General features: G+C 39.3%; 2 protein-coding genes across 5 annotated transcripts; one reads left to right on the plus strand and one right to left on the minus strand.

Moving 5' to 3' along the window:
- Positions 1-128: 128 nt before the first annotated feature.
- LOC114669174 (uncharacterized) lies at positions 129-14,141 on the minus strand. 4 transcript variants are annotated; one of them, XM_028825333.2, is made up of 8 exons: positions 14,039-14,141; positions 12,617-12,754; positions 9,384-9,638; positions 3,973-4,096; positions 3,051-3,229; positions 1,838-1,914; positions 1,634-1,750; positions 129-979 (listed from the first exon to the last, which is right to left on the minus strand). In XM_028825333.2, exons 3-8 carry the CDS (start codon positions 9,603-9,605, stop codon positions 763-765), a joined length of 936 nt encoding a protein of 311 aa, XP_028681166.1. In that variant the 5' UTR covers positions 9,606-9,638; positions 12,617-12,754; positions 14,039-14,141; the 3' UTR covers positions 129-762. The 4 variants fall into 4 exon arrangements, with proteins under 4 accessions (XP_028681166.1, XP_028681167.1, XP_028681168.1 ...); XM_028825334.2 differs by lacking the exon at positions 12,617-12,754 and having other exon boundaries at positions 9,384-9,618; positions 14,039-14,137; XM_028825335.2 differs by lacking the exon at positions 12,617-12,754 and having other exon boundaries at positions 14,039-14,135.
- A 224-nt stretch (positions 14,142-14,365) lies between these two features.
- On the plus strand, positions 14,366-23,581 carry LOC114669091 (zinc finger protein 135-like). Its single transcript, XM_028825216.2, has 2 exons — positions 14,366-14,593; positions 20,281-23,581. The coding sequence occupies exon 2, from the start codon at positions 20,290-20,292 to the stop codon at positions 21,778-21,780; it is 1,491 nt and encodes a 496-aa protein (XP_028681049.2). The 5' UTR covers positions 14,366-14,593; positions 20,281-20,289; the 3' UTR covers positions 21,781-23,581.
- The last annotated feature ends 51 nt before the right edge of the window (positions 23,582-23,632 follow it).

The following is a 23,632-nucleotide window of genomic DNA, read 5'->3' on the forward strand; positions in this document are numbered from 1 at the left end:
TGTGCTACCAGACAGACCAATAAGATAACTGGAGAGAGGCAATAATTTCTAAGTCAATGTTATTATTTTAGCTTATAATCTACTCTTAGTCATGCACCAATAGAGCTCAAGACACGCTTTTCTAAAAATTTGATTTAACATTTTAATGAATGCATAAAAATTATACAATAAAATGTTGCAATTTAAAAAAAATAAAGAACTGGTAGATTACAAAAATAATTCAAACTGCAAAAAGCAGAGACAAGCAAAATGGAAGCTAGAAAACCGTATTGTTGCTAGGTTTACTTTGGCCTTCAAATGTCTGCGGACTAATATGCAAGTGGGCCCGGTCTCCATTTTATTTCTTTCTTTCATTATGGCTTGAGAAGATACAGTCAGCAACATGCTTGTCTCAAAGCACACTGCTAAGGGCGAGACATGCACCAACTGCATATAAGAGTTTCTTTGGCATAAATTTTAACTTTGTATAAAAGACAGTATTAAAATTGAAATCATATTAAAATATTTACAATTAGTTGTCACTTTTAAAACTGATTGTCTTCATAACAATAAATAAAAAGCAGTAATAATCTCTCCCTGTTGTGAATAACCTGTTAAGTGGCCAAACATACAGCCTTTAAGAGTAACTAAGCCTGTTGAGGCACTCCATCACAATTGTAGGTGTGCTGCCATGAAGAACAAAGCAAGATGTTTGCACAGCATTTTAAAAAGGACGATACATTCTGATATACTCTATGAATGTGCAGCTTTGTTTCCTAGAATTTATGGGGTCCCAGGGGGTGTTGCAAATCCCAAGTTGCTGCTGCAGCTATCATCTCCATCACTGTCAGGGGAGTGCGGCACAGTCTCTCCAAACGGACTCCTCACATTTTGAAATTTTGTAAGCAGAGCTGTGTTGAATGCTGAAGTTGGGGAGTTCTCCATGGTCTCCTTTACAGAGGGCTTTTTTGGAGTGTTCACTGGGGTTCCACCTGGAGACCTAAAGTAATTAATACAGTTTTATATAAAAGGTATCTCAAATCTGCAATAAAAGGTTGAGAGAAAGGAAAAAAAAAAATTCCCACCAAGTACAGAAAAGAGTTAGTAGCTCTATCCTTGCAATAAAAATAATAATAATAATAAGTAGCATTTATAGAGCGCCTTTCATAAACCCAAGGTTGTTTTACATACACAGTTTAAAAAAAAAAAAAAAAAATTCACACAGAAGGTAAAAGTTCGTAGAGGAGGAAAGTTTTGACTCGAGAAGAGAGTTCTAGAGTTCAGGGGCCATAACACTGAAGGAGCTGCCTTCCCAGGCTGGAGAGTCTTGGGTGTGGGACAGTAAGGAGATTCAATGTAGAATTTATTATAAATTGGAAAGAAGATGCCTTATCTACATTGTCATCATACACCTTGCCCAATAATTTCATTGTATCAGACTTAAAATCATATCCAACAAGCAATTATGGTAAAATACTGTACAGATCTATGCATAAGTTTCATAAAGTGTAATGCAAAATAGTAATTTTCTTCTAGCCATGTAAAGCACACCATTTTTCTTATTGCTTCTTGCTGCACACATCCAGCTGCAGGAAGATTACAATGTAAATTGCAAAAACAGTCCCAAAAGAATAATTTTCCCCATTTTATGTACCTGTCAATTCCAGTGGCCTTGAGTCTCTTCAAAGGATTTGTAGCAAGGAGCTCACTATGAATTGTGAGATGGCATCTTTCTTGAGTGCATTCTGCTGGAACAGTTCTCTCTTTCTTACTGTTCAAAATAAAGGAGTTTAACTAACAGAGTTCACTTTTTTAATAAGATAAAGAAAACCTTGGCTGAATGTTTACTCATTCTTACCTCTTTGTCTGTTGCTTTAGCCTTGATAGTCCATAACTGTCCAGTAGATCAGGAGTTGAAAGCATCTGAATATGGGTCTAATGCAAGTATTAAGATGGTTAACAAAAGCAAAAAAAAAAAACAAAAAACAATAGATTGTAATATCTCTCTATATTCATCCATCTGTTTTTGGTCTTAAGAATAATGCAGTTTATTTCTGATTTTTAAAATATTTATTGCATAGATTTTTTCACAGACCTGAATTGTCTTATGTTGGCACCAAGAGTATACACAACTACTGTTCACAATCCAGCAGTTATAACTTCCAAGTATAACATTCCTCCAAATATCTTATTCTTTTTAATATTGTATAAAAAGGTCACAAAGTGACCATTTTTTCCCCCAGGAGAATAGGTGGTGTGCTGGTCAAGAGGTTTGACTAAATTCAAACAGCACTGACTTGTTGATGTTTGGTTTCTCCCATACAAACGTAAAAACAGCTTTTTTCATCTACTTCATTAACAACGAAAATTAGCATAATAGCATCTACAAGGTAATGCTGATCTAGATGAAACTAAGGCAGCTGCACTCAGCAGCCATGCTTTAAAGTCAGAGCATATCAAGTGAAGTCTCATCGTATGAAACTCTCCTCAGGGATTTTTGTAGTCATCCTGAAAAACCAGAAGATCAATATCATCAGTTTTAAAAACTGCTGTGCTGTAACTTGGATACACCAATTTAAGTACAGTATACGTATACACACACACAAACACACACACACACACACAATGTGTATTTGTTACTTCCAGATTATTCACACTGGATATTTTCAGGTGTTTAGCATCTTTAACTTACATAAATCTATTGAATGCATAAAGTTATACCACACCAAATGCCTCGGTGGGGAAAACCAATTGACCCTTATTGTTAACTGATTGTTCCACCTTTAGCTGCAATGACTAAGGACAAGCACTTTGTTAATTCAGTATCTGTCTTGCACACTGCAGTGGAGGCCTTTTAGGCCAAAGACAGACAGACATGACTTTACAGAAACTCTTCCTTAAAGAACTACTTTAAAGCAGTAACAGTGGCAGGTTTTTGAGTACGAACTGCTTGTGTCAGGTCCTGCCGCAACAAGTCTAGTGGATTTAGGTCTGGATTTTGACTTTGTCATTCAAACCATTCATATTGCTTCTTTTCAGTTAAGTGTAAGCTTGGCACAAGACACACTAACCTTTCTGAAATTTGTGTGATCTTTCAGTGGGGTGTACACAGTAGATGGAGGAGGGGGTGGAGGTGGCGGAGGGGGTGCTACTGGCAGTTTTTGATGATGCACATTTTCCCTCGAAGCTTCGGCCTTTTCTCTTCTTTCAGCCACACGTATAGATTTTCTTTTAGCTGAGCATTTGGCCTCTTGTGCAATAAAAAAAAAAAAAACACTGAACCATAAATAAAAAGGTACTATGCTCATAAAGTCAATTAAAAATCACACTAAAAAAAAAAAAGAATTGCCCATGTAAAAACATACATATTACTTAAACAATCTTGTAGTGCTAAATGTTTCATTGTTAAACAGATTTTTTGTTTTCTTAAACATTTATAGTAGAAAAATCATGAAGATCAAATGAGAAAGTACATCTTTTTTTACCGAATGGCCTACTTATAAAATACTAGGAGCTCTGTCAATTCCCGGCATTAGCGTGTAGCTTTTGGTTATAGGTTTACAAGGTCTCTATTGTCACATGCATGAAGTTCTGTGAAGCTGTTACTTCTATGTGTTAGTCCACATGTAATATGTCACCTCTCTCTCCAGCACCATGATCAAAGAGCAGAAGTACCTTACGTTGAAATTACAAGGATATTTGTACAAGCAACAGTTAAATGCTATAAAAACAGTCAACATTTCCTTTAATCTAAACAATTATACAGTATATTAAAATAGTAGCCTAACAACGTTTTTTGTTGGCAAAAATGTGCTTAACAGATCTCTTATTAAAAAAATAAAGTGTAACATAACAAAAATGAGTTTTCACAGTTCACTAATGTGTTGCAAAAAAAAAAAAAAAAAAAAATTCAGACCTGCTAACTGAAGACCAGGATTCTGAAGTCTTACTTAGTTCAGCACCAGGTTGTTGCTCAGAACTACCAAAGCTTACCTTTAGCATAACAATACACTTTCTTCATGTCCTCTTTTAGATGGCCCACTCTCTCTCTCAGCTCTTTAGATCCCACAGCATTGCAACGGTTCAGCTGACCTTCAACCGCCAGGAAAAATTTTGCCTGTATAAACACAAGGAAGCACTTGGAGGTTTAATGTCTCCAGCATTAACTAAAACATTTCTAGAACAGAACACTCTGTGCATTCACCTCTCATTACGTACAGTTTACCTCCCACACATAAAAAAAAGTCTTGAGTATGAAATTAAATAACAAGTCCGACTTAGACTGGTGCGGGTGAGCACAGGTGTACAGTATTTAGAACCCTTCAATTTTCACATTTTGTTATTTGCAATCTAATATAATTGCAAGTACATTTTCCCCTTTCAAACAACACTCAATACACCAGATTGATAAAGCAAAAACAGAAAACACAAGAAGATGAACTATCACACTGAAAATTGTATTCTGACCCTTTGCTATGACACTTGAAATTTGGCTCAGGTATGTCTCATTTTATTGATCACTGTTGAGATGTACCTGCACCTTGTTTGGAATCCACCTGTGGTCAATCGAATTGATAGGGCCCAATCTGGAAAGGCACACACCTGCCTATAGAAGGTCCCACAGTTGGCAACATGTCAGAGCAAGCTCAAGCCATAAAGCTGAAGGAATTCCATGCAGAGCTTAGAGAAAGGATTGCGTCAGGGCAGAGATCTGCAGTAAGTTTGGAACAATCACGACTCTTCACAGTGCTAGCTTATTGGCCAAACCTAGTAACAGAGTTGATCAAGAACCCAATGGTCACTCTGGGTGGGTTTCAGGGAATCTGTGTGAACATAGGAGAAACTTCCAGAAGGACAAACACCAACACAAAACTCCACCTATCTGGGTTTTATAGCAGAGTGGCTGAACAACACGTGAAAGCCTGCATGGAATTTACAAAAAGGCACTTCAAGGACTCTTGGACTATGAGAAACAAGATTATTCTCATCTTATAAAATCAAAATTGAACGGTCCTCAATTCTAATCATTACGCCTGGTTGGAAACCAGGTTCTACTCATCATGTGAAATACCATTCCAAAGTGAAGCATGGTTGTGGCAACATCATGCTGTTGGGTTCTTTTTCCAGCAGTGGGGACAGGGAGACTAGTCACGGTTGATGGAAACTTGCTACAGAGTACTCTGGACTTCATACTGAGAAGAAGGTTCACCTTCCAATAGGCGAAAAGCACAAAGCAAAGACAACACATGAGAAGCTCAGGAACAACTCTGGGAATATTTTTGAGTGGCTCATCCAGAGCCTAGACTTGAATCAAATCAAACATCTCTAAAGAGACCTGATAATACCTGACCACTGAGAGTCTCCCATCCAATTTGACAGAGCTGGAGAGATCAGAAGAGAAGGCCATAATCATTGCCAAAAGCACTATAAAAATAAAATTTATTATTATTAAACGTGGCTTAAATAAATCAATTTAATCAATTGGCAAGTTTTTTTTTTTTTTTTTTAAATTGTGTTTTTCATTCTGAGGCATTGAATGTTGCTTATTGAGGGGAAAAAATAAATTAATTTTAGTACAAGACTGAAAAATAAAGTGCGTAAAAAGTCAAGGAGTCTGAAAGCTTTCTGAAGGCACTGTATGTTTTTATGAACTGAAAGATCCATAGGACTATCACTCGCATTACCTCCTCTAACTCATCCTTTATATATTCTTGATTTACAACCAACTACTGCCAAAGGCATACTCTGTTAATGTCCAAGGACCTTACTCCACTCCCAAGAAAACAAAGTTGTTCATCACAAATATCAGCAGCTAAACCGAGTTCTCTAGCTGTTGCTGCTAGTATCAGGATGGACAGAACACAGCCTATTCCCAACTTTAAATGTGTAATTCCTTGTTGCACTCCTCCTTTTATTCTGGCAACAGTCCTTGATATATGAAAACGGCAGGGTCTGTCAGAAAATATTGAGATTGGTACCATACCTTGATTCATGTAGTACTTCTGCAGGCTATAATGACAGATGCAGATTGATTTACATTAAATTTATTTTCTTGCTTTAAGTAGGTTTTCTACTTAAAAAGAAACAAACATTCTAATGTATAATTCAGTCATTTTCTATCATGTTTAGTCCTGAGCAGGGTCGCAGGGGGTGTTGGGGACTCTCCCAGATATCATAGGGCACAAGGCAGGAAGAAATCCTGGAAAAGGCACCAGTCCATAACAAGGTGAACACTAACACACACACACACACACCAACCACACACCCCGGGCAATTTAGTACACTGCAAACCTGCATGCTTTTGGGCAGTGGGAGGAAACCGGAGCACCGGGAAGAAACCCATGCAAACTCCATACAACGAGTACCAGGGATGTGAACACTGGTCTCCTAACTGTGAGAAGGCAGCGCTACTACAGCGACACCCACTAATGTATAAATTTTTATTTAAAAAAAAAAAAACATTAATAGAGCACAAGTTGCTAACTCTACTTGATGAATGTTTTCAATTGAAACTTGAGCTTGGAGTGAACATAAAGTGATCATGTAGGATGCAAGGATAATGTAACCAAGCATAGCCGTATGACGGAGGTGCAAACAATGCAGAGAACAACAAAACACCTCAGCAAAACCTTCATTAATCAGACAGCGTATCTCTTTGCAAAAAAATACACAGGAAATTCAGACTTTATTTTATTACAGGAAAACCAGGTACATATACAACACGCTAGGGTAGTTTGCTAAGAGCCTCCACACACCACTAGCCAAGTATCAACTAGATAGAAAAGCTGTACATGTGTTTTAGCATGGGATTTAAGACTAATAGCTATTTTATAGCAATATTTTTTAAAAAGGGAGGCACCAATATTCCAATGACAGGTTAATCTTGGCCAAAACTGACCAATTCACAAATGTGTACAAGTATCATCCCAAACATTTTGGACTCTAATAACTCAAACAATTATTATTATTATTATTGTGTCAGTTTGAATACCAAAGTGTAAGGAACCCAAAGACCACGTGTCCATTCTACAGTAGGGCTACTCACCTCAGTCTGCGCAGGGCTGCTAGGACTGCAGGTTGTAACTAGTCTCCATTGTTATTATGATTGCCACTTTGCCTTTTTTTTTTTTTTTTTTTTTTTTATTACAAGTGATCTAAAAGTGTAATCAAGGTTCGAAGCTTTGTAAAACTGTTGACTGATGTGGTGCACTCATGTTACTCATTTTGACATTTTCCTGTTTCAAAAGGATAACTGTTTGCAATGAACAGACTAAAATGGAAGTACAATGAGTACAGTTATAAGATGCCTCTGCAGGGTGCTTCATCATTAACACTCAAAGTGTTTATAGTGAGGGCATACTGGGTACATCAAGGAGTCAATAATCCTAACAGAACACTGGTTTATTAAGCACTGTAGAAAAAACATTCACACTCCTTCATCCAAACACAAGCTGGGGTGAAAAGTTGACAGATTAAGCCATGGAGTTCAACAAAACAAAAAACTGCCTCTGATGAGGAGACTTGTTGACTAACATCAAAGTAAAACAAGTAGACTTTCATGGGACTGGGTCCTAAAATTGTGCAATAAACCAGATTTTACTTTTCTGTAATGCAGTTCAAGTTTAAGATAATTCATTCTAAAACATCTATCTATATTACTAAACGACAGTTAATTTATGCACGGCGGACGCAGCGGATGCACTGAAGCGCATGTGCACTGTGGCGCGGCGCCCCAGAGTCAAACGCAGCTGCTTCGCTTTAGTTCAAATAGGGTTATTGAATTAAATGGAAATTTACCATGCCTACGACCTGTGAACTAAACCTGAGTTAAAGCGTGCATGCTAGGTTCTACAGCAGTCCGTACGCGACCGCCCACACCACCGCATATACGATGAAAGAGCCACAAAAAAACAAAAACGAGACTACATGAAGAAAGACAATAACAGAGGTGCGTTGAAATGAACTGTCCCAGGACGCACCCACCCTCCGTGATATTTCATCACGGAGCGGCTTCCTACGGAGGCGCATACGTACTGTGCTGTGACGCACGCCCCAGAGTCAAACGCAGCAGCTTCCCAGAGTGAGTAGGTGGCGCCCACACAACACAACCTGTACACTACACTTGCTCTAATCCACTGTGCCAGTAATACAGATCACATAACGGTCACAGACTCTAACCCAGCGGCTTCCCAGACTAAGTGGCTGGCACACGAACACCACAACCTGTAAACTAAACTTGCTGTGCTCCACTCTGCCAGCAGCCAGTGTCAGCAAAGGCAACGGAATCACGTCTCCACAAAACGAAACCGCCTTAGTACAGATATGCTTATTTAATTAAATGACATTTCCCCAGACGCACCCACCCTCCATGATATGTCATCCATCCAAATATCGGACGGAACAGAGACTGATTGCCATTCTTGGATTTACGATTCTCTAGAGCAGTGGTCCCCAACCTTTTTGACAGCAAGGACCACTTTATTAGATGCAAATTTTTCCACGGACCGGTCGGGGGGGGGGGGTGGGGGGTGGGCTGCTAGGTGTGTGGGGGCAATTTTATACACAATTTACATAACATCCATCCATCCATCCATTTTCCAACCCGCTGAATCCGAACACAGGGTCACGGGGGTCTGCTGGAGCCAATCCCAGCCAACACAGGGCACAAGGCAGGAAACAATCCCGGGCAGGGTGCCAACCCACCGTAGATTTACATAACATTTCTTTTATTATTAAGTTATTAAGCAGTTCGCATACGTTTGCAACCTGAGATTTTTCTTCTTTTTTTGCATATAACAAAGACATATGCTTTGCATTTGCCATTCCAACAGATTGCACATCACAAACATTAACACTGTTATCGTGTTTTTCGTGTCTGCCGTTTCTATAGGAGGGTGACAATGAGTTAAATTCCAATGGATGTTTTTCAAATGTTGACAAGCAATAAGCAAAAGATATCACTGAAAACCACAGAAAACAAAAACAGCAAAAAAAAAAAAAAAAAAAAAAAAAAAAAAAAAAAAAAAAAAAGTACGAGGAAAGTTCGAAGAAAGAATTTTTTTTATAATGTTTCTGTTTGGGGATCGTTGTGCAAACGTGCACATCTGAGCTGCGACCACAGATCTAACTGCTCTGTGGATGATTCATTCAGGCATTTCAAGATCACTTCGTTGTAATGAAAACATCTGCTGAATGTACTTCGTAGTAATTGGATTTCTATAGACTCGTGTCATATGGGGAAACTGTCGGGATTGTAACAATACTTTGTTGTAATACTCTCTCACCTCGGTCTCTCTCCTCTCTCTGCGCCGCTGCAAAGCCCCGCCCGCCAAGCGTTCAGAAAAGTCTGAGTGAATCTTTATAAAAATATGAGTGTCTTGGAAAGCAAAATGTTGTTTTCTTACCTTTAAGCAATTGCCAGCTCCAGACTTTTCCAACTCATCTTGCTTCCTTCTTCGTATAACTCTCTCATACAGCTCAGGGTTCTCGTCCATGGTGTGAAACAGGTCTATCAAGGCCTGCTCTGTGTAGGTCAAAGTCTGGTCTTCAAATTCATCCTCTGTGAGCTGCTTACAAAAAGTCTTTAGCATTGGACACTCCTTATCAAATTCTTCCATTGTCTCCATGAAGATAAATTAGCTAGATGAAAATGATCTACCCTGCCAACAATAAAATAAAAAAATCATTATGTAGAATATTGAACATGTACTGAAAAGGCTGGTAGTAATAGACAGATGTTTCATAAATCACCACTACAAAACACGCAGTGCACCTGATAGAGTTACACATGGTAAGATGGATTAATGACAACTACAACATAAAAAAAAATGAGCACACATGATAGAAGAAGTGGCTGACAAGGCCACAACTCAATATCACGGTATTATTAAAAATTCCCCATTTCCATTTACAAGTACAGATAATAATAATAATAATAATAAATGATAATAAATTGTATTTATTTGTAGGTGCCTTTCTAAACACTCAAGGACACCGAACAATAGATAAAAAACACACATTATAAACAAAACTAAAATACAAAAATTTAAAATCAGACAGAGCAATTGTAATCAAAGAGAAAAAAGTATTCTTAAACAAGTTTTAAGTTTAGATTTGAAAAAGTGAAAAATTATTCAATATTTCTAAGCTCAGACGGTAGTGAGTTCCAGAGCTGGAGAGCAGAGCAACTGAATGCTCTGCTCCCCATAGTGGTAAGACAGACGAAGGGGACAGTCAAGTGGATGGAGGAAGAGGATCTAAGGGTACGGGAGGGAATGGCAACATGGAGGAGGTCAGACAGACATGGAGGGACAAGGTTGTGGATAGCCTTAAAAGTTAGTAGGAGAATTTTGAATTAAATTCAGAACTGAACTGGAAGCCAATGAAGCTGTTGCAAAACGGGAGTGATATGGTGAATAGAGGGGGTTCTAGAAATGATGCGGGCAGCTGAATTCTGGACCAGTTGAAGCTTATAAAGAGATTTGTGAGAAAGACCAAAGAAAAGGGAACTGCAATAATCCAGACAAGAAGTGACAAGCCTATGAACAAGAATAGCGGTGGTGTAGGGAGTGAGGGAGGGGCGAATACGATTAATGTTACACAAGTGGAAATATGCAGGCTGGGAGATGTTATTGATGTGGGACTGAAAGGATAAAGTACTATCAAGGATGACACCCAGACTCTTAACCTGTGGGGAAGGGGAGACAAAGGAATTATCAATAACAAAGGAAAAATGATCAGTTTTGGATAATGTTGATTTTGTACCAATGAGGAGAACTTAAGTTTTGTCACTATTTAATTTAAGAAAATATGAAGAAAACCAGGATTTGAATTCTGCTATGCAATCAATAAGCGAGGAGGGTGGAAAGGAAACAGTAGGTTTGCTAGTGAGATAGAGCTGGGTGTCATCAGCGTAACAGTGGAAGCTAATGTTATATTTACGAAAGATATTAACAAGGGAAAGGAGGTAAATAATGAAAAGAAGGGGCCCCAGGACCGAGACCTGGGGCACACCTGAAGTAATAGCGGTGGGTTGGGATGTGAAAGTTTTAAGCTGAACAAACTGAGTGTGGCAATCTAGTGGAGTGTGGGTAATGATCTCTATGTTTTGCGAGTTTTGTATTTAAATGTGTTCCAAGTTTTTCACTAATTTTTAGCATACTGAATTATTTTAATTCATACCGCAAGAAGAATATCATCTAGTATACTGTGTCAAGCAGTTTATCACCCACTTCTATATGATTGTTTCAAGCAATGTCTAACCATTTTTTAACTGATATATTCATTGAGGGAGTGCTGATCACCAAGTAACCACCACCTGGGTAACCCATATAGCCTTACCAGGCTCAGTCTGAAACACCAATGCTGAGGCAACATTTAAAGTTTCTACTTCCAAGATGAGAAGTATTGGGGGTTGGCACAACACAAGTTATGTGACAATCTCAACTGAAGTAGTTCTGGACAGATTAGACCTTTCAAATAAAAATTAAAAAGATTCTGTTATGGAACTACTCATTTTTAAGAAGAGTTGTCCAATTCCTTGTCTAAACTTACCCCTAAGATAGACAGGAGATGAGATACCCAGAAACCCCAGCTGGAATTGGCACCAGTGAAGTAGTTATCTTTGAGGCAACTGATTAAGAATATGAAAGCACACCATCTAATCGGACTGTGTAGCTCAGATTAGGAGACTTAGAATTCACTTTAGGAATGTCAGAGGCATACCTGCCTGAGATAACCCAAGCAGTGACACTCTGTTGGATTTCTGTGCCAGTCACTGACTGTTCATAATAAACAAAACTAGGCTGAATACAATTCACTAAGATACTGTCCATGAAATGCTGATTATTAAGACAAAAACAATATCCTCTGATTTGATGCTTTATGTCCCATACATTTAAGACGGAACCCTGTGATGAGCAACCTTAGATAATTAGGATATCAGCTGAAATAACAACTAAGTGGCCTTCACTAATAAATGGGCAGTGAAGGATTCCTAGTAACACCTGACAGATGCATCACATTTGAAAGAGCTTCTTGCACATCTTGATGAATGTCATGGAGATGAATTCTGAACCGATCACTGTTCAACACCTTATTAGTCCAAGCAACCACAAAGAGCCACTGGTAGATTATTTTTAGTTCTTGACATAGCAGTAACTTGACAGCCTACTTGGTGGACACCACCTGTGACAGGAATCATCAAGTCTTTTATGTAATATTAGCAGAGAGGTTTCTTGATTTGATTGAGGGATAGTCACACAATATGGTGAAGTGGTGTTAGATGAAGTAAAGACACAGTGCATGCTTTTCGTGAATATTTAAATAAAGGCATTAACCAGGTAATTTTTTAGCAAATGCAAGGAAAAAAAAAAAAAACAACCATTAATCATGAGCATGTTGAATCGGTGGATGCATCTTCCATTAAGGGGGTAGTGCCAAAAATACCTTTGGAGAATGGGCTGTTTTCTGCAGAAATGGTCATTGAAATGGTTGAGAAGCATAGTTAAGCCATGACAGTGGTGGTGGAGAAGGAGGATGTCATTTGACTAAAAATGCTGTAAATACTGTATATTACAGGGAAGTGTTTGTTAACAATACAATTTAATTAATACAATTTGGAAGGCAACTGTAGTACCTCAAAACTGGGGGAGTAATACACCAAAATGGACTTCAACAGTCCCGGGGAGGAGCTGCAAGCTGTGTGTAGGAAACAGATGGTTTGGTTCACATAGTTAATTCTTCCACCACCTCAATCGTTGCCAGAAGCAGCAGGCTGAAAGCAAGTAGTCTCAAATTAACTAATATTCAAATGGTCCACGACATTCAGTAACACACACACACACTTTTACTTACACCAGCATGCAGTTTTTTTCATAGCAATGAAACTCCTATATACCATATATGAGCACATAAACTTGAAAATATTCACATGCACTGACTAGATTGCACAGAGCAATGATTTCAGTGAACGTGGTCAGAAAGCTAAATCAAATTAAGAAAATGCAAATATTCAACACATGGACAATAAGCAACATAGGTAAGGGGAAACACTACTGGGCTTCAATCTTAACTGAAAGGTGCCAGGTCTTCCAGTCCAAATAAGATTCCATTTTTACATCCAAATGCAATGTAAATTTCACAACAACAAAGGTGAACTTTAACATACTAGGCTGTAGTTGTGGGGAGAAATGAGGTAAAACGAAGCACTCACTATTCTACTTTGAAAAATGCAACACAGTGCTTCTCAGCTGCTTATAGTCAAGCATTCTGTATAAATATCAAATGACGGTAACCAAGGTTAGTAGTTTACGGTTTGTGAGCAATCATTCATTAATCCTGTAAACAAAATAAAATCTACAGATTATCACTGATGATACCACTCAGTCCCACCTATCCGCCCTCACACCCCAGCAACAGGTGCAGCCCCTTATATTCTTTCTGAATTTTATTTACCCTCCCTACAAAAGTTCAATAAATGAAAGAGTTTGTAAACCCTCGTAATTCGGGGTGTTTATAAGAAATGGAATATTTTCTTCATGAGGTATAAGTACACAATGATAGTTGCGTCAAATATTTCAAATATGAAAACACGTATTTCAATTTAAAATGTTTAATTTTAAATAGAAATGTGTCATTTTATCACTCGCTGGCAGAGGTCTATCTAGGGGCCAAATCCCTAGTAAAGGATCGAAAACAGCATAACATTCGTAATCACCGACCTCTAAAACGACACCCCGTCCTTAAATAATTGTTATGAACACAATAAATACCATTATATTATGACAAACAATAAACACTCCACACACACACACACACACACACACACACACACACACACACACACACACACACACACACACACACACACAGTCTAAAAAAAGAAGAAAAACCCATCTGATTTGGCAGTTACACTGAGACTGCCATCGAGCCATTACATAGGCGTATTGCCGTTAGTATAAGGGACACCCAATAGCAGCTGACAAGAAAGCAGTTAAGAAACAAAGTGTAAAACGTGCTCGACCATTAAACCGAAGAGCAAGCATAGAAATGTGCTTACCTCCTGCTGGGGAACGCTGAGCCGCAGATCCGAGAACTTTCCCCAAGTCCAACACGACGAAGGACTGGGACGTCCTACTCCAATTCCAGCGGTCCAAAAAATCAAATGCCTACCGGAAACAGATGCCATCCAATCAGAACGTGCGCCCGCTTTGGCACGTGACCGGCGGACTCGGCCTCTCCTACTTGCCGCTACGGCGCCGAACGAGCAAGAAGATAGGTAAGAGTCCGTCGGAAACTTTCGTCTGTTTTATTTATTTATTTTTTGGTAGCGCGTTGCGCTTATTGTAGTTACTGTCTCCAACGTGAACGATATATGGAACACGTGATAAATGACGAACACATTCGCGGACCGGCTGCGTTACAAGAGTTTTGAAGCACGCCCGTTGGTGGAGCGCGGTAAACGCAACGGAGAGGCTGCTGGGCTATGTAGTCTTTGGTCATTTTATTTTTTGTAGACGTGCCGATGTGAAGCTCAGCACACGTGTGGTGAGAGCTGCGCAGCTCAACTGCGTGCGGGTACAGCGCCCCTGCCTCGCGAGCAAAGTGGCAGCAGGTAAAGGAGTTGTAAATAACTTTATCCGCCGATTAAAGTCTGAAAAAGATGCTTGCGCGATGCATGGCTTTGCAGCTTCAGGGGAAGGGTTGAGACATTAACATGCCTATCTGAGGCGGCGTTTGTTGTTGCTTCGCGCGCCTCGTGTTTGCGTTGTGGATGTTTGTACTTTGTGTAGCTTCGCGGTGCGCAGGCGCTTTCTCGAGTGCATCAAGAGCCGCGACGTTTTATCGCAGCGATGCGTTTTTAGTCTCTTAAAAAAAATATATATATATATATAAACGAATACATATACCTATAGTTTGCTTCTGTCGGAGTTTCCTGAATATGTGCGAGATGTTTTTATGTCTTTGAAAGCGTTTCTTTGTACAAGTGTTTTACTCGAAGATAAATGGCACAACATAATACTGTAAAGACTGATTTCCCAGAGTGTATGTGATGAATTGTTTGGAAAGCACGACTGGAGGTCTACAAAATAACAGCAAAACAAAGCCAGTAATGAACGAATCCCTCTAATACGCGTCTGGTTAAGGGAATATCGTGCCGTTGGTAGTAAAGCCTGAAAACGTGCTATTGTACTTTACCGATCTCCTTCAAACAGCGAACTATCTTCAGTTCTCAGGAAAAACAATTCTCTTCAGATTAGGGCATAATTTAAAGCGGGGGGAGAGGGATACGAGTCAAAGATGGGACCAGAGGAGAACCCCCTAAAGCAGGGGTAGGCAACGTCGGTCCTGGAGTGCCACAGTATGTGCAGGTTTTTGTTCCAACCCAGTTCCTTAACGAGAACTCAATTATTGCTGATGAAGCACATATTGCTTAAGTGACATTTTAATGCTTCATTTTAGTGGTCTCGCTTGTTAAGGTTCTCCAACCTTAATTGCTTATTTCAATCTTAAACTGCTGCATTCAGTGTTTTAATTGCTCCTTATTAGCAATAAGATGTAAAAGACAAAGCAGCCAGCAGTTCTCCAGCTAGCTTTTTTCCAATTACATCTGTGTGTGTTCATCATGCACGGTTTGATTTAATAAAACACTTAATAGAAAAATGTGACAGACTGAAAATGATCTGTTTTAGGCTTCAAATCATTTGGATGATATCCTTGGAAAGGAAAAAAATCTACGATATAAAAGCCTTACATTGCACAGACTAACAAGCCATACAATTAAATAAGGTCTGAGATTGGCAATGATTGGTTTCTAATTAAGCAATTGGGTTGAATGAAAACCTGTAGCCACTGCGGCTCACCAGGACCGACATTGCCTACCCCTGTTTTACATCTTATTGCTAATAAGGAGCAATTAAAACACTGAATGCAGCAGTTTAAGATTGAAATAAGCAATTAAGGTTGGAGAACCTTAACAAGCGAGACCACTAAAATGAAGCATTAAAATGTCACTTAAGCAATATGTGCTTCATCAGCAATAATTGAGTTCTCGTTAAGGAACTGGGTTGGAACAAAAACCTGCACATACTGTGGCACTCCAGGACCGACGTTGCCTACCCCTGCCCTAAAGCACTCCGTGGTACTCTTTAAGTGGATAGGCGGACTAAATGTGAATGCTGAATGGACAAGTATGACCAGTGATGCGTCGCATTTGTAATGATAGGGTGGCTATGGTGGGTTCAAATCTCGGCCTCGGTGATGTTTCGGTGGAGATTGCACACACCCCACATGTTTCCCTGACGTCTTTTCTCCAAACGTTGAGACGCGCTGGTTAGGTTGATTGGTGTCTCCTGTAATACAACGCGTTTCATACAGTCGACTGACCCCCAAACCATACCACCCCACTCGGACCCGGTTCAGAGTTTCAACACAACACCATAGGTTCTGCCAAAAAGAAAAACTGCTTCGAAGCACAAAAAAATACATAAATTAATGGTTTCGCTTACTTAAAAAATGTATGCGATTACTATATGCGCTCAATCACATCCAGATTTTGAGAGATGAAAGTTTACAAAGAAAAAAAATTAGAGATGTAATAATTATTTTAAAAACAATTACACGTGATTTTACAAAACACTTACAAAAAGTAGCCGTTTTTTTCTTCTCATAGATCTCTGAAGGTGTTGCAGATCTTGGCAGATGAACATGGGTGTCTTCCACCACAACGTCCTGGTGGAATCTCGTCCGATGTTTTGGGTTTGGGTTGCAATTGATATTCTCTGATTTTGGGTTGTTTTCGCCTTTAAGAACAAAGAGGGTTTTCAGCTTTAGCCCCAATATACTTCCGTTCCAAAAACAGTTTTTAGTTCCAAATATACTTCATATAATATTCCTGGCATAAAAAATACTTATTACATATTCTATAAAACAAATGTAATATATTTAAGATTTTTTTTAACTGAATCCAGTATCTTACCGGAACAGTTTGTGGCAGAACAATTCCAAATACAGAAGTGGATTCAGCACACCTTAATCTATAAGTACACCAGTTATTTCTGTGTCTGGGAGGATTTTGGTGCAGCTCAATGTAACTGAGAATTGTGACACTCCTGTAATGAAGGGGTTTGTGTTTGACTGGAAAGTCCATTATTGCAGTGCTCCGCAACCGGTGTGCCACGGCACACTGGTGTGCCTTGAGCCGATACAGGTGTGACGCGGTCAAATAAGACAATTTTCTAACTAAATAATATTTCAACGGTCCTCCATAGAAACACAATAACGAGAATACGTGCAATGAAATATTCGCGTAAATAGCCTTTTAAAGGTTTCATAATTGTATGTGTCTTTTCTCTGAAATAATAAATCCCATCGCCTGGCGCCTGTCGCCTACGACGTAGGCCCTACGTAGTCGCCAGACAACTCCGTAGTATGCTTTGATAGGCAAAGCGCTCCGTACCCTCACCTAGATTCAATTCAAGCCGATGTGTTAGTCGTGCTACGTCGCATTCACTCGTCTTGCGACAGTAGTTATCATTCATTACTGTTAGTTGTGTTGCTGAATTGTGTATGGTTAACGTTCTTCGTGTGATTCATATTTAGTTTTATACCCCTTTAAATATGGATAAATTTTTACGTGGAAAAGATTCGTCTTCACGTACAGATGATGAAGAACCCAGCACAAGTGTTGCAAAAAAAACAAAGAAGATTGTGAAATGGAAGTACAACGAAGACTACATTCGATATGGATTCTCGTGGTGTGGTGACGAAACGGCTCCAAAGCCACAATGCATCATTTGCGGCGATCAGCTATCAAACGAGGCAATGGCACCCAGTAAACTAAATCGCCATCTAAATTCAAACCATCCCAGTTACGCCAAAAAAGACAAACAACTCTTGTGTTAATTAAAAATGATAAGCGGTCATTCTTAAAAGATCTTGACCAAGAACTTCGGGTTGCACTGTCAAATATTGAGCCGAATATAAAACTTTTGTGTTCATTGAAACAAGCGCAGGTATCACATTAATCAGTCATTATGTTATAATAATTATTAAGATTGCATAAAAGTAAATATAGTATAGTTTTTATGTATGTATACTTATAATAAATGTATACTTATAATAAAAAATGAAAAATTATTGTAAAATTTGTGTATTAAATTAATATCTATATATCGGTAGCGTAGCTGGAGATCATGTTGCCCGGGGCGGTGAAAAATTTGACGGCCCAAAGCTGAAAGCAATTTTTTTTGCGCCTCCTCAAGGAACAAAAAAAAAAAGGAAACTACCGTAGTTTGGACGCCCCTAAATAGCTGGCGCTCGGAGCGGACCACACCCCCATACCCCCCCCCCCCCCCCCCCCCCCCCCCCCCCCCCCCCCCCCCCCCCCAGCTACGCCACTGCTATATATTTTGGCTTTTGATGTGCAGCGGAATTCTAGGAAGAACTTTGGTGTGTCGTAGGTGAGAAAAGGTTGCGGAGCACTGCATTATTGTAACGAGCATTTTTAATAAGAGACAATGCTTTGTTACCAGGGTTTATTCTGTAATAGTCTGTTGTCCCATGGCTCTGAGTGGGATTAAGTAACCACAATACTGGATGGATCAGTGAGTTGGACCCATTGCAGAACGAAGGACTGAATGGTCTAAATTTTTTTGGAATATCTATCAATGGACAGATTTCTGAGAGTCTTTTTGGAATGTGTTCCACATGTTTGTAATAGTTGATCCATTTTTGAATGCATGTAAATGTAAAAAATGCGTTTTTTTTTTTTTTTAAATCGGTTTTTGCAAGTGTTCGAATTTTCTGTTTATTAACTAGTGACAAAGTACTGTGAAAAACTCACTATAGACGTGTCACATACTCAGACCTAAAGTGAACATTACTTCTATTTATATTTTTGTTTAGCTGTCTCACCTGTTAGTTTATCAAATACTTGTGTATTTTCTGGAAGACCAAATTAACTAGCTCAGTTAATTAGTTGACAGGACTAACTGTATTGACATCAAGGCCATAATGCCTGCCATTTTTTGAGCCTTATTGGCAGTGTAATATAGAACTGCATACAAGTAACACATACATTTTCCAGCCACAAATGCCAGTTTATATTTAGCACTAGCCAAAGTACCCAGCATTGACTGGGTATAAATAAAGTTGGAAAAAATGCTTTTTGGAAATTCAACATGGCTAAACACAACCCACAGTGAGATAGAAAGGCATACTGTTAGACAAAAGCCGTAATCCTGCACAACAAAACCAAATTAATTGAAAAGTGTATGTACCAGTTGTCTTAGATAAGATTCTGCTTTGGCCATTACAGAACTTTGTGCATGATGATTCAAATATTATCGCCCTTGTGCAGCCTGATGAGCATTGGACAAATGGCAAGACACATGTAAAATGTTGTGAAAATAGGTTAATTTGTTTTTGTGTGATTAACGGACACACAGACAGACATTTACATGAAAACCCCTTAAGATTTTATTTCTATAGATATAATACAACATACAAAACATGCTCAGATCACATGAAATACTTTTTTAGGGACCCCAGAGTGCTAGCCTCGTTTTAAGTTATTATCCCCAAGGGCTTTTGATAGTTATTCTATGTTCCTAGAGTCCCCAGGCTTTGCTGAGGATGTTCCACAGCCCCATAAACTGCAATTTTGCCAGTCTACAGAAGTTCCTCTCCAAGTTTTAAGGGTTACAATCCTCTTAGCAGTTGCACCTAGTACTAGGTGGGGTGTGTCTTGTTATCAAGAAATGAACTGCCGTTTGTGACTTTTTTATTGTGACTCGTGATCGCGTGACTGGAAAAGATAGGATGCGCAGGAAGGGTTTTTGACCTTACAAAAGAGTTTCTGCATCCTGGTACTACTTTATCTCCCTTACTTTGTCCTTTTGAGTTTTCCTCCAGTTCCTCTTCTAGAAATAGATTAGAACTCATTTTGAGATATCTGGAGTTTCTCATCTATTTACCCAAGGTTTCTCCAGTGGACCCAGCTCAGACCTCACAAGAACTACATCAGGGTATCTGTATGAAGAACAACTGAACTAAAATCCCTATTTAAGAATGTTGTTACATCTCCTGCAGAGTTGGACTGTTGCAGGTTTAAGAGAATCCTTCCTTTCATTAATCTCCAGATGAGGGACTATTGTAATTTGAATGTGATGTCGTTTTTATGTTTCATGATATTTTCTTCTAATTTAATTGTTTTTCCGTTGGTTTCACCAAAAGGCATTTTTGGGGCCCTCCTGAATTATGTAGATTCTTTAATATTACACATGTTTTTCATATTTGCAGGTAGAGAAGATGGATCTTGGCATTAAGACAAAAAATGGTGTTATGCAGAGGGCTTCGTCTTTATTCCAGCACTCTAGACCACATCACTCCTTTAATTTTTCAAAGACAAAATCTCAGTTCACGGAATGCATTTGTGTGTGTGAAGACTGTGGTAAGAACATCAGAGGACTGGCAGAGTATGCCAAACATAGGAGACGAGTGCATGGGGTCCATAAACCTTACACATGTTCATTTTGTCCAATGACATTTGCGCTTTATTCCAGCCTGCAGGTCCATAATCAGACACATGTAGCTCAACAGGCACAGATAGACCAACAGAATCGGGCCAACAGAAAGGAAAAACTGAGAGCAAACGCTAAAAACCAGAGTTTTGGCTCCACTGAAAATGTAGCCCCCTGCCCAACTTTAAGCAATACAATTAAAGACAAGAAGTATGCTTGTTCTTCCTGTGGGAAAGCGTTCTACAAAGCCTATCACCTCCAGAGACACAAAGAAGTCCACTTAGTCATGAAGCCTTTCACTTGTCTGGACTGTGGGAGATGCTTTAGAAGAGCAAGTCATATGCAGATCCACCAGCATCAGCATATGAGACAGAACATATACTGCTGTAACTCCTGTGGTAAGGCTTTTTCTAAGAAAGATGGGTTACTCTTTCACCAGCAGTCTTCTTGTAACCCTGCTGTGGAAAAAGAAGTACCACAGTCTGAATTTGCTCACAAGTGTTCTTGCTGCTCAGAAAGCTTCGTGTCTGTTTCTCAGTTGAAAGTTCACCAACGCCGCTGCCACAACCTGGAAGAAATAGAAGGTGCAGAGGTAATGGCACGTGAGAGAAAATTTGCTTGTTTGCAGTGCGAAAAGGCCTTCAGTTATGCTTCAGGCCTTTCTCACCACAAGAGGATTCACCACAGCACTGTGAAGAGGAATGGTGTTCAGGTACTTCAGCGTTACGGTTGGTGTTACTGCACATTATGTGACAAGTCTTTTCGGCATGCCTCAGGCCTTGCTCATCATAAGCGATTCAAACACCACAAACCGGTTGAGACAAATAACCCCAAGCCCATGCAGAGGAAACAATTCTCTTGTCAGATTTGCCACAGTATCTTTTGGCATGCAGAAGACCTCTCAGATCACAAGAAGCTGCACCACAGTCAAAAAAACACACCCAAAGAAGATGATGCTTCTTTAGAAAATGGAAGCAGGTACCCTTGTCCATTTTGTGATCGTGTATTTCGTCATTCTTCCACACTTTCCCACCATAAGCAACTCCATGCAGAAATGAAAGGCCCGTTCCGGTGCAGTGTTTGTACCAACTGCATTGGCCATTCTGGCTTACTGCGGCTTCGGTTGCAAATGCGCAAGGCCAATGGTAACCTCACCTACCACTGCTTGGTGTGCAGCCGGACTTTCTGTATCATAAAAAAATTCATTAAGCACTGCGAGAGGCATCTTCAGCAGAACAGAACTGATGAGAAACCAGACAGCCGATGTCCACTGGATTAAATTAAGTGACTAAGATCATTTCAGAAAGCGTTAGGAAGTGACAGGTTTTGGATTATGGGCGTAAAGCTGATAAACAACAGACCGCTTTTTGTTTGCAGTGAGCTTTATTGAATGGAACAGTAGTACTCTAGGATGAGGTGAAATGGGAGGACTCTTCCAATATCTGTCCCAGAGAGCCATGTTGTCTGTATGTCTCCATTGCAGGCAGTCTAAATTGATGCTGATTTTTAAGTTATAATTTAATGCTTTGGTATGGGCGTCATTATTTTTCTGCTTCAGCAGTCATTTTGAAATCTGAAAGACAAAGCATTGAATATTTTTGCTTTTATAGATGGTTTAGGGAATGTGAATTGAGCTGGTACGAGTTCACAGCCTAAAGATTTATGGAAAATAAATCTTTGCATTGCAGAAAAAGGGATAATACTGTTATTTGCACCGTGTCCTGTTGTTTCTGATATTTTCAAAGTCTTTTAGGAAACAAGCATGAACAGGATCATTCAGAACAGCCTTTCACCACTGCCATAAGTTCCAGTACCCTTCTTGTTGACTTTCACAGTTGGTTCCTTTTGATTCCAAATTTAGTTTTAAAAAAGGAAATGTGATTGAGCAGGTGTTTTGCATGGATTGACTTCACAGTGAGAGATTGGTTGTTATACAACCCTGTTACCCTTTGGGTTAGAGGGTCCCAAATTCAGTCCAGGGGACCCCATTTGGCTGCAGTTTTTGGTCCAACCAGCATCACAATTGATTTATTTTAATATTTTGATCTCATTTAATTAGCTGTGTTTTTTTTATTTTTATTTTTTTTTTGTACTTCTGCATTTTTACATTTATAGGGCATTTAGACATACTTCTACATTTGTTGTAGCTTTAAAGGCTTACGTATTTTTTGTTGTTTTCCTATTATTTTGCCTTTTTCTGTGTATTTTGCTCCCTTCATTGTATCCTAATAATGACAGTTAAAAAAAAACCACAGCAGACACTTAGGCAAACACTGAAAGAAGAAAGGCCGCAACTACTTCAGCGTCGGAACCACTAATGTGCTCAATGGTAAATAATGGCTTAAATATCCAGAACACCTGGAAATGCAGAATGAAAAACAGGATGAAAAAATAATAAAACAAAAAACACTACATTATCCCCATACAAGTGCTTGGTACATTTAAATAAACACAAATCCAAAAATTGGTTTTGGAATTTATACATTTACCCTAAAACACAGAAACTGGAAAATAACCACTTACTTAATTAGGCTACGAGTCCAATTGAAAACATAGGTTGGAACAAAAACCCGCACCCACAGAGGTCCCCAGGGCCAAACTTGGGAACCTCTGCTTTAGAATGAACATTGGAGTTCACTATTATCACCGCTGGCTCCTAGGCTTAGCCTCAACATTTTGTAATTTGAAATAGAAATAGTTTAGTGTGTAATATTTCTTTTTGCCGTTTTTTTTTTAATCAAATGGGCATGGAGTTTGCCTGTTCTCCCTATGTCTGCATGGGTTTTCTCCGAGTGCTCAAGTTTCCTCCCACAGTCCAAAGACGCGCAGTTTTGGTAGACTGACAAATGTTTAGTGTGTGTGTTCATCCTGCGATGGGCTTGCAATCTGTCCTGGGATTGTTCCTGCCTTGTGCCCTATGCTAGTTGGGATAGGCCCCCGCAGACCTCCGTGACCCTGTTCAGGACTAAGCGGGTTAGAAAGTGACTGATTTAATCAAATGGTTGTGTTCCATTCAGAGTTTGTGGTTACCCAAGAATGAATGTTGAGTGGAGGATCATTTGGGTTTTAGAGGTGACAGTTTGCTTGTGACGGTTTACTAAACTTGGGCAGAGTACTAAAGTTTTAATGGT

The sequence above is a fragment of the Erpetoichthys calabaricus genome, chromosome 18, assembly GCF_900747795.2.
Source record: "Erpetoichthys calabaricus chromosome 18, fErpCal1.3, whole genome shotgun sequence".
Lineage (NCBI taxonomy): Eukaryota > Metazoa > Chordata > Cladistia > Polypteriformes > Polypteridae > Erpetoichthys > Erpetoichthys calabaricus.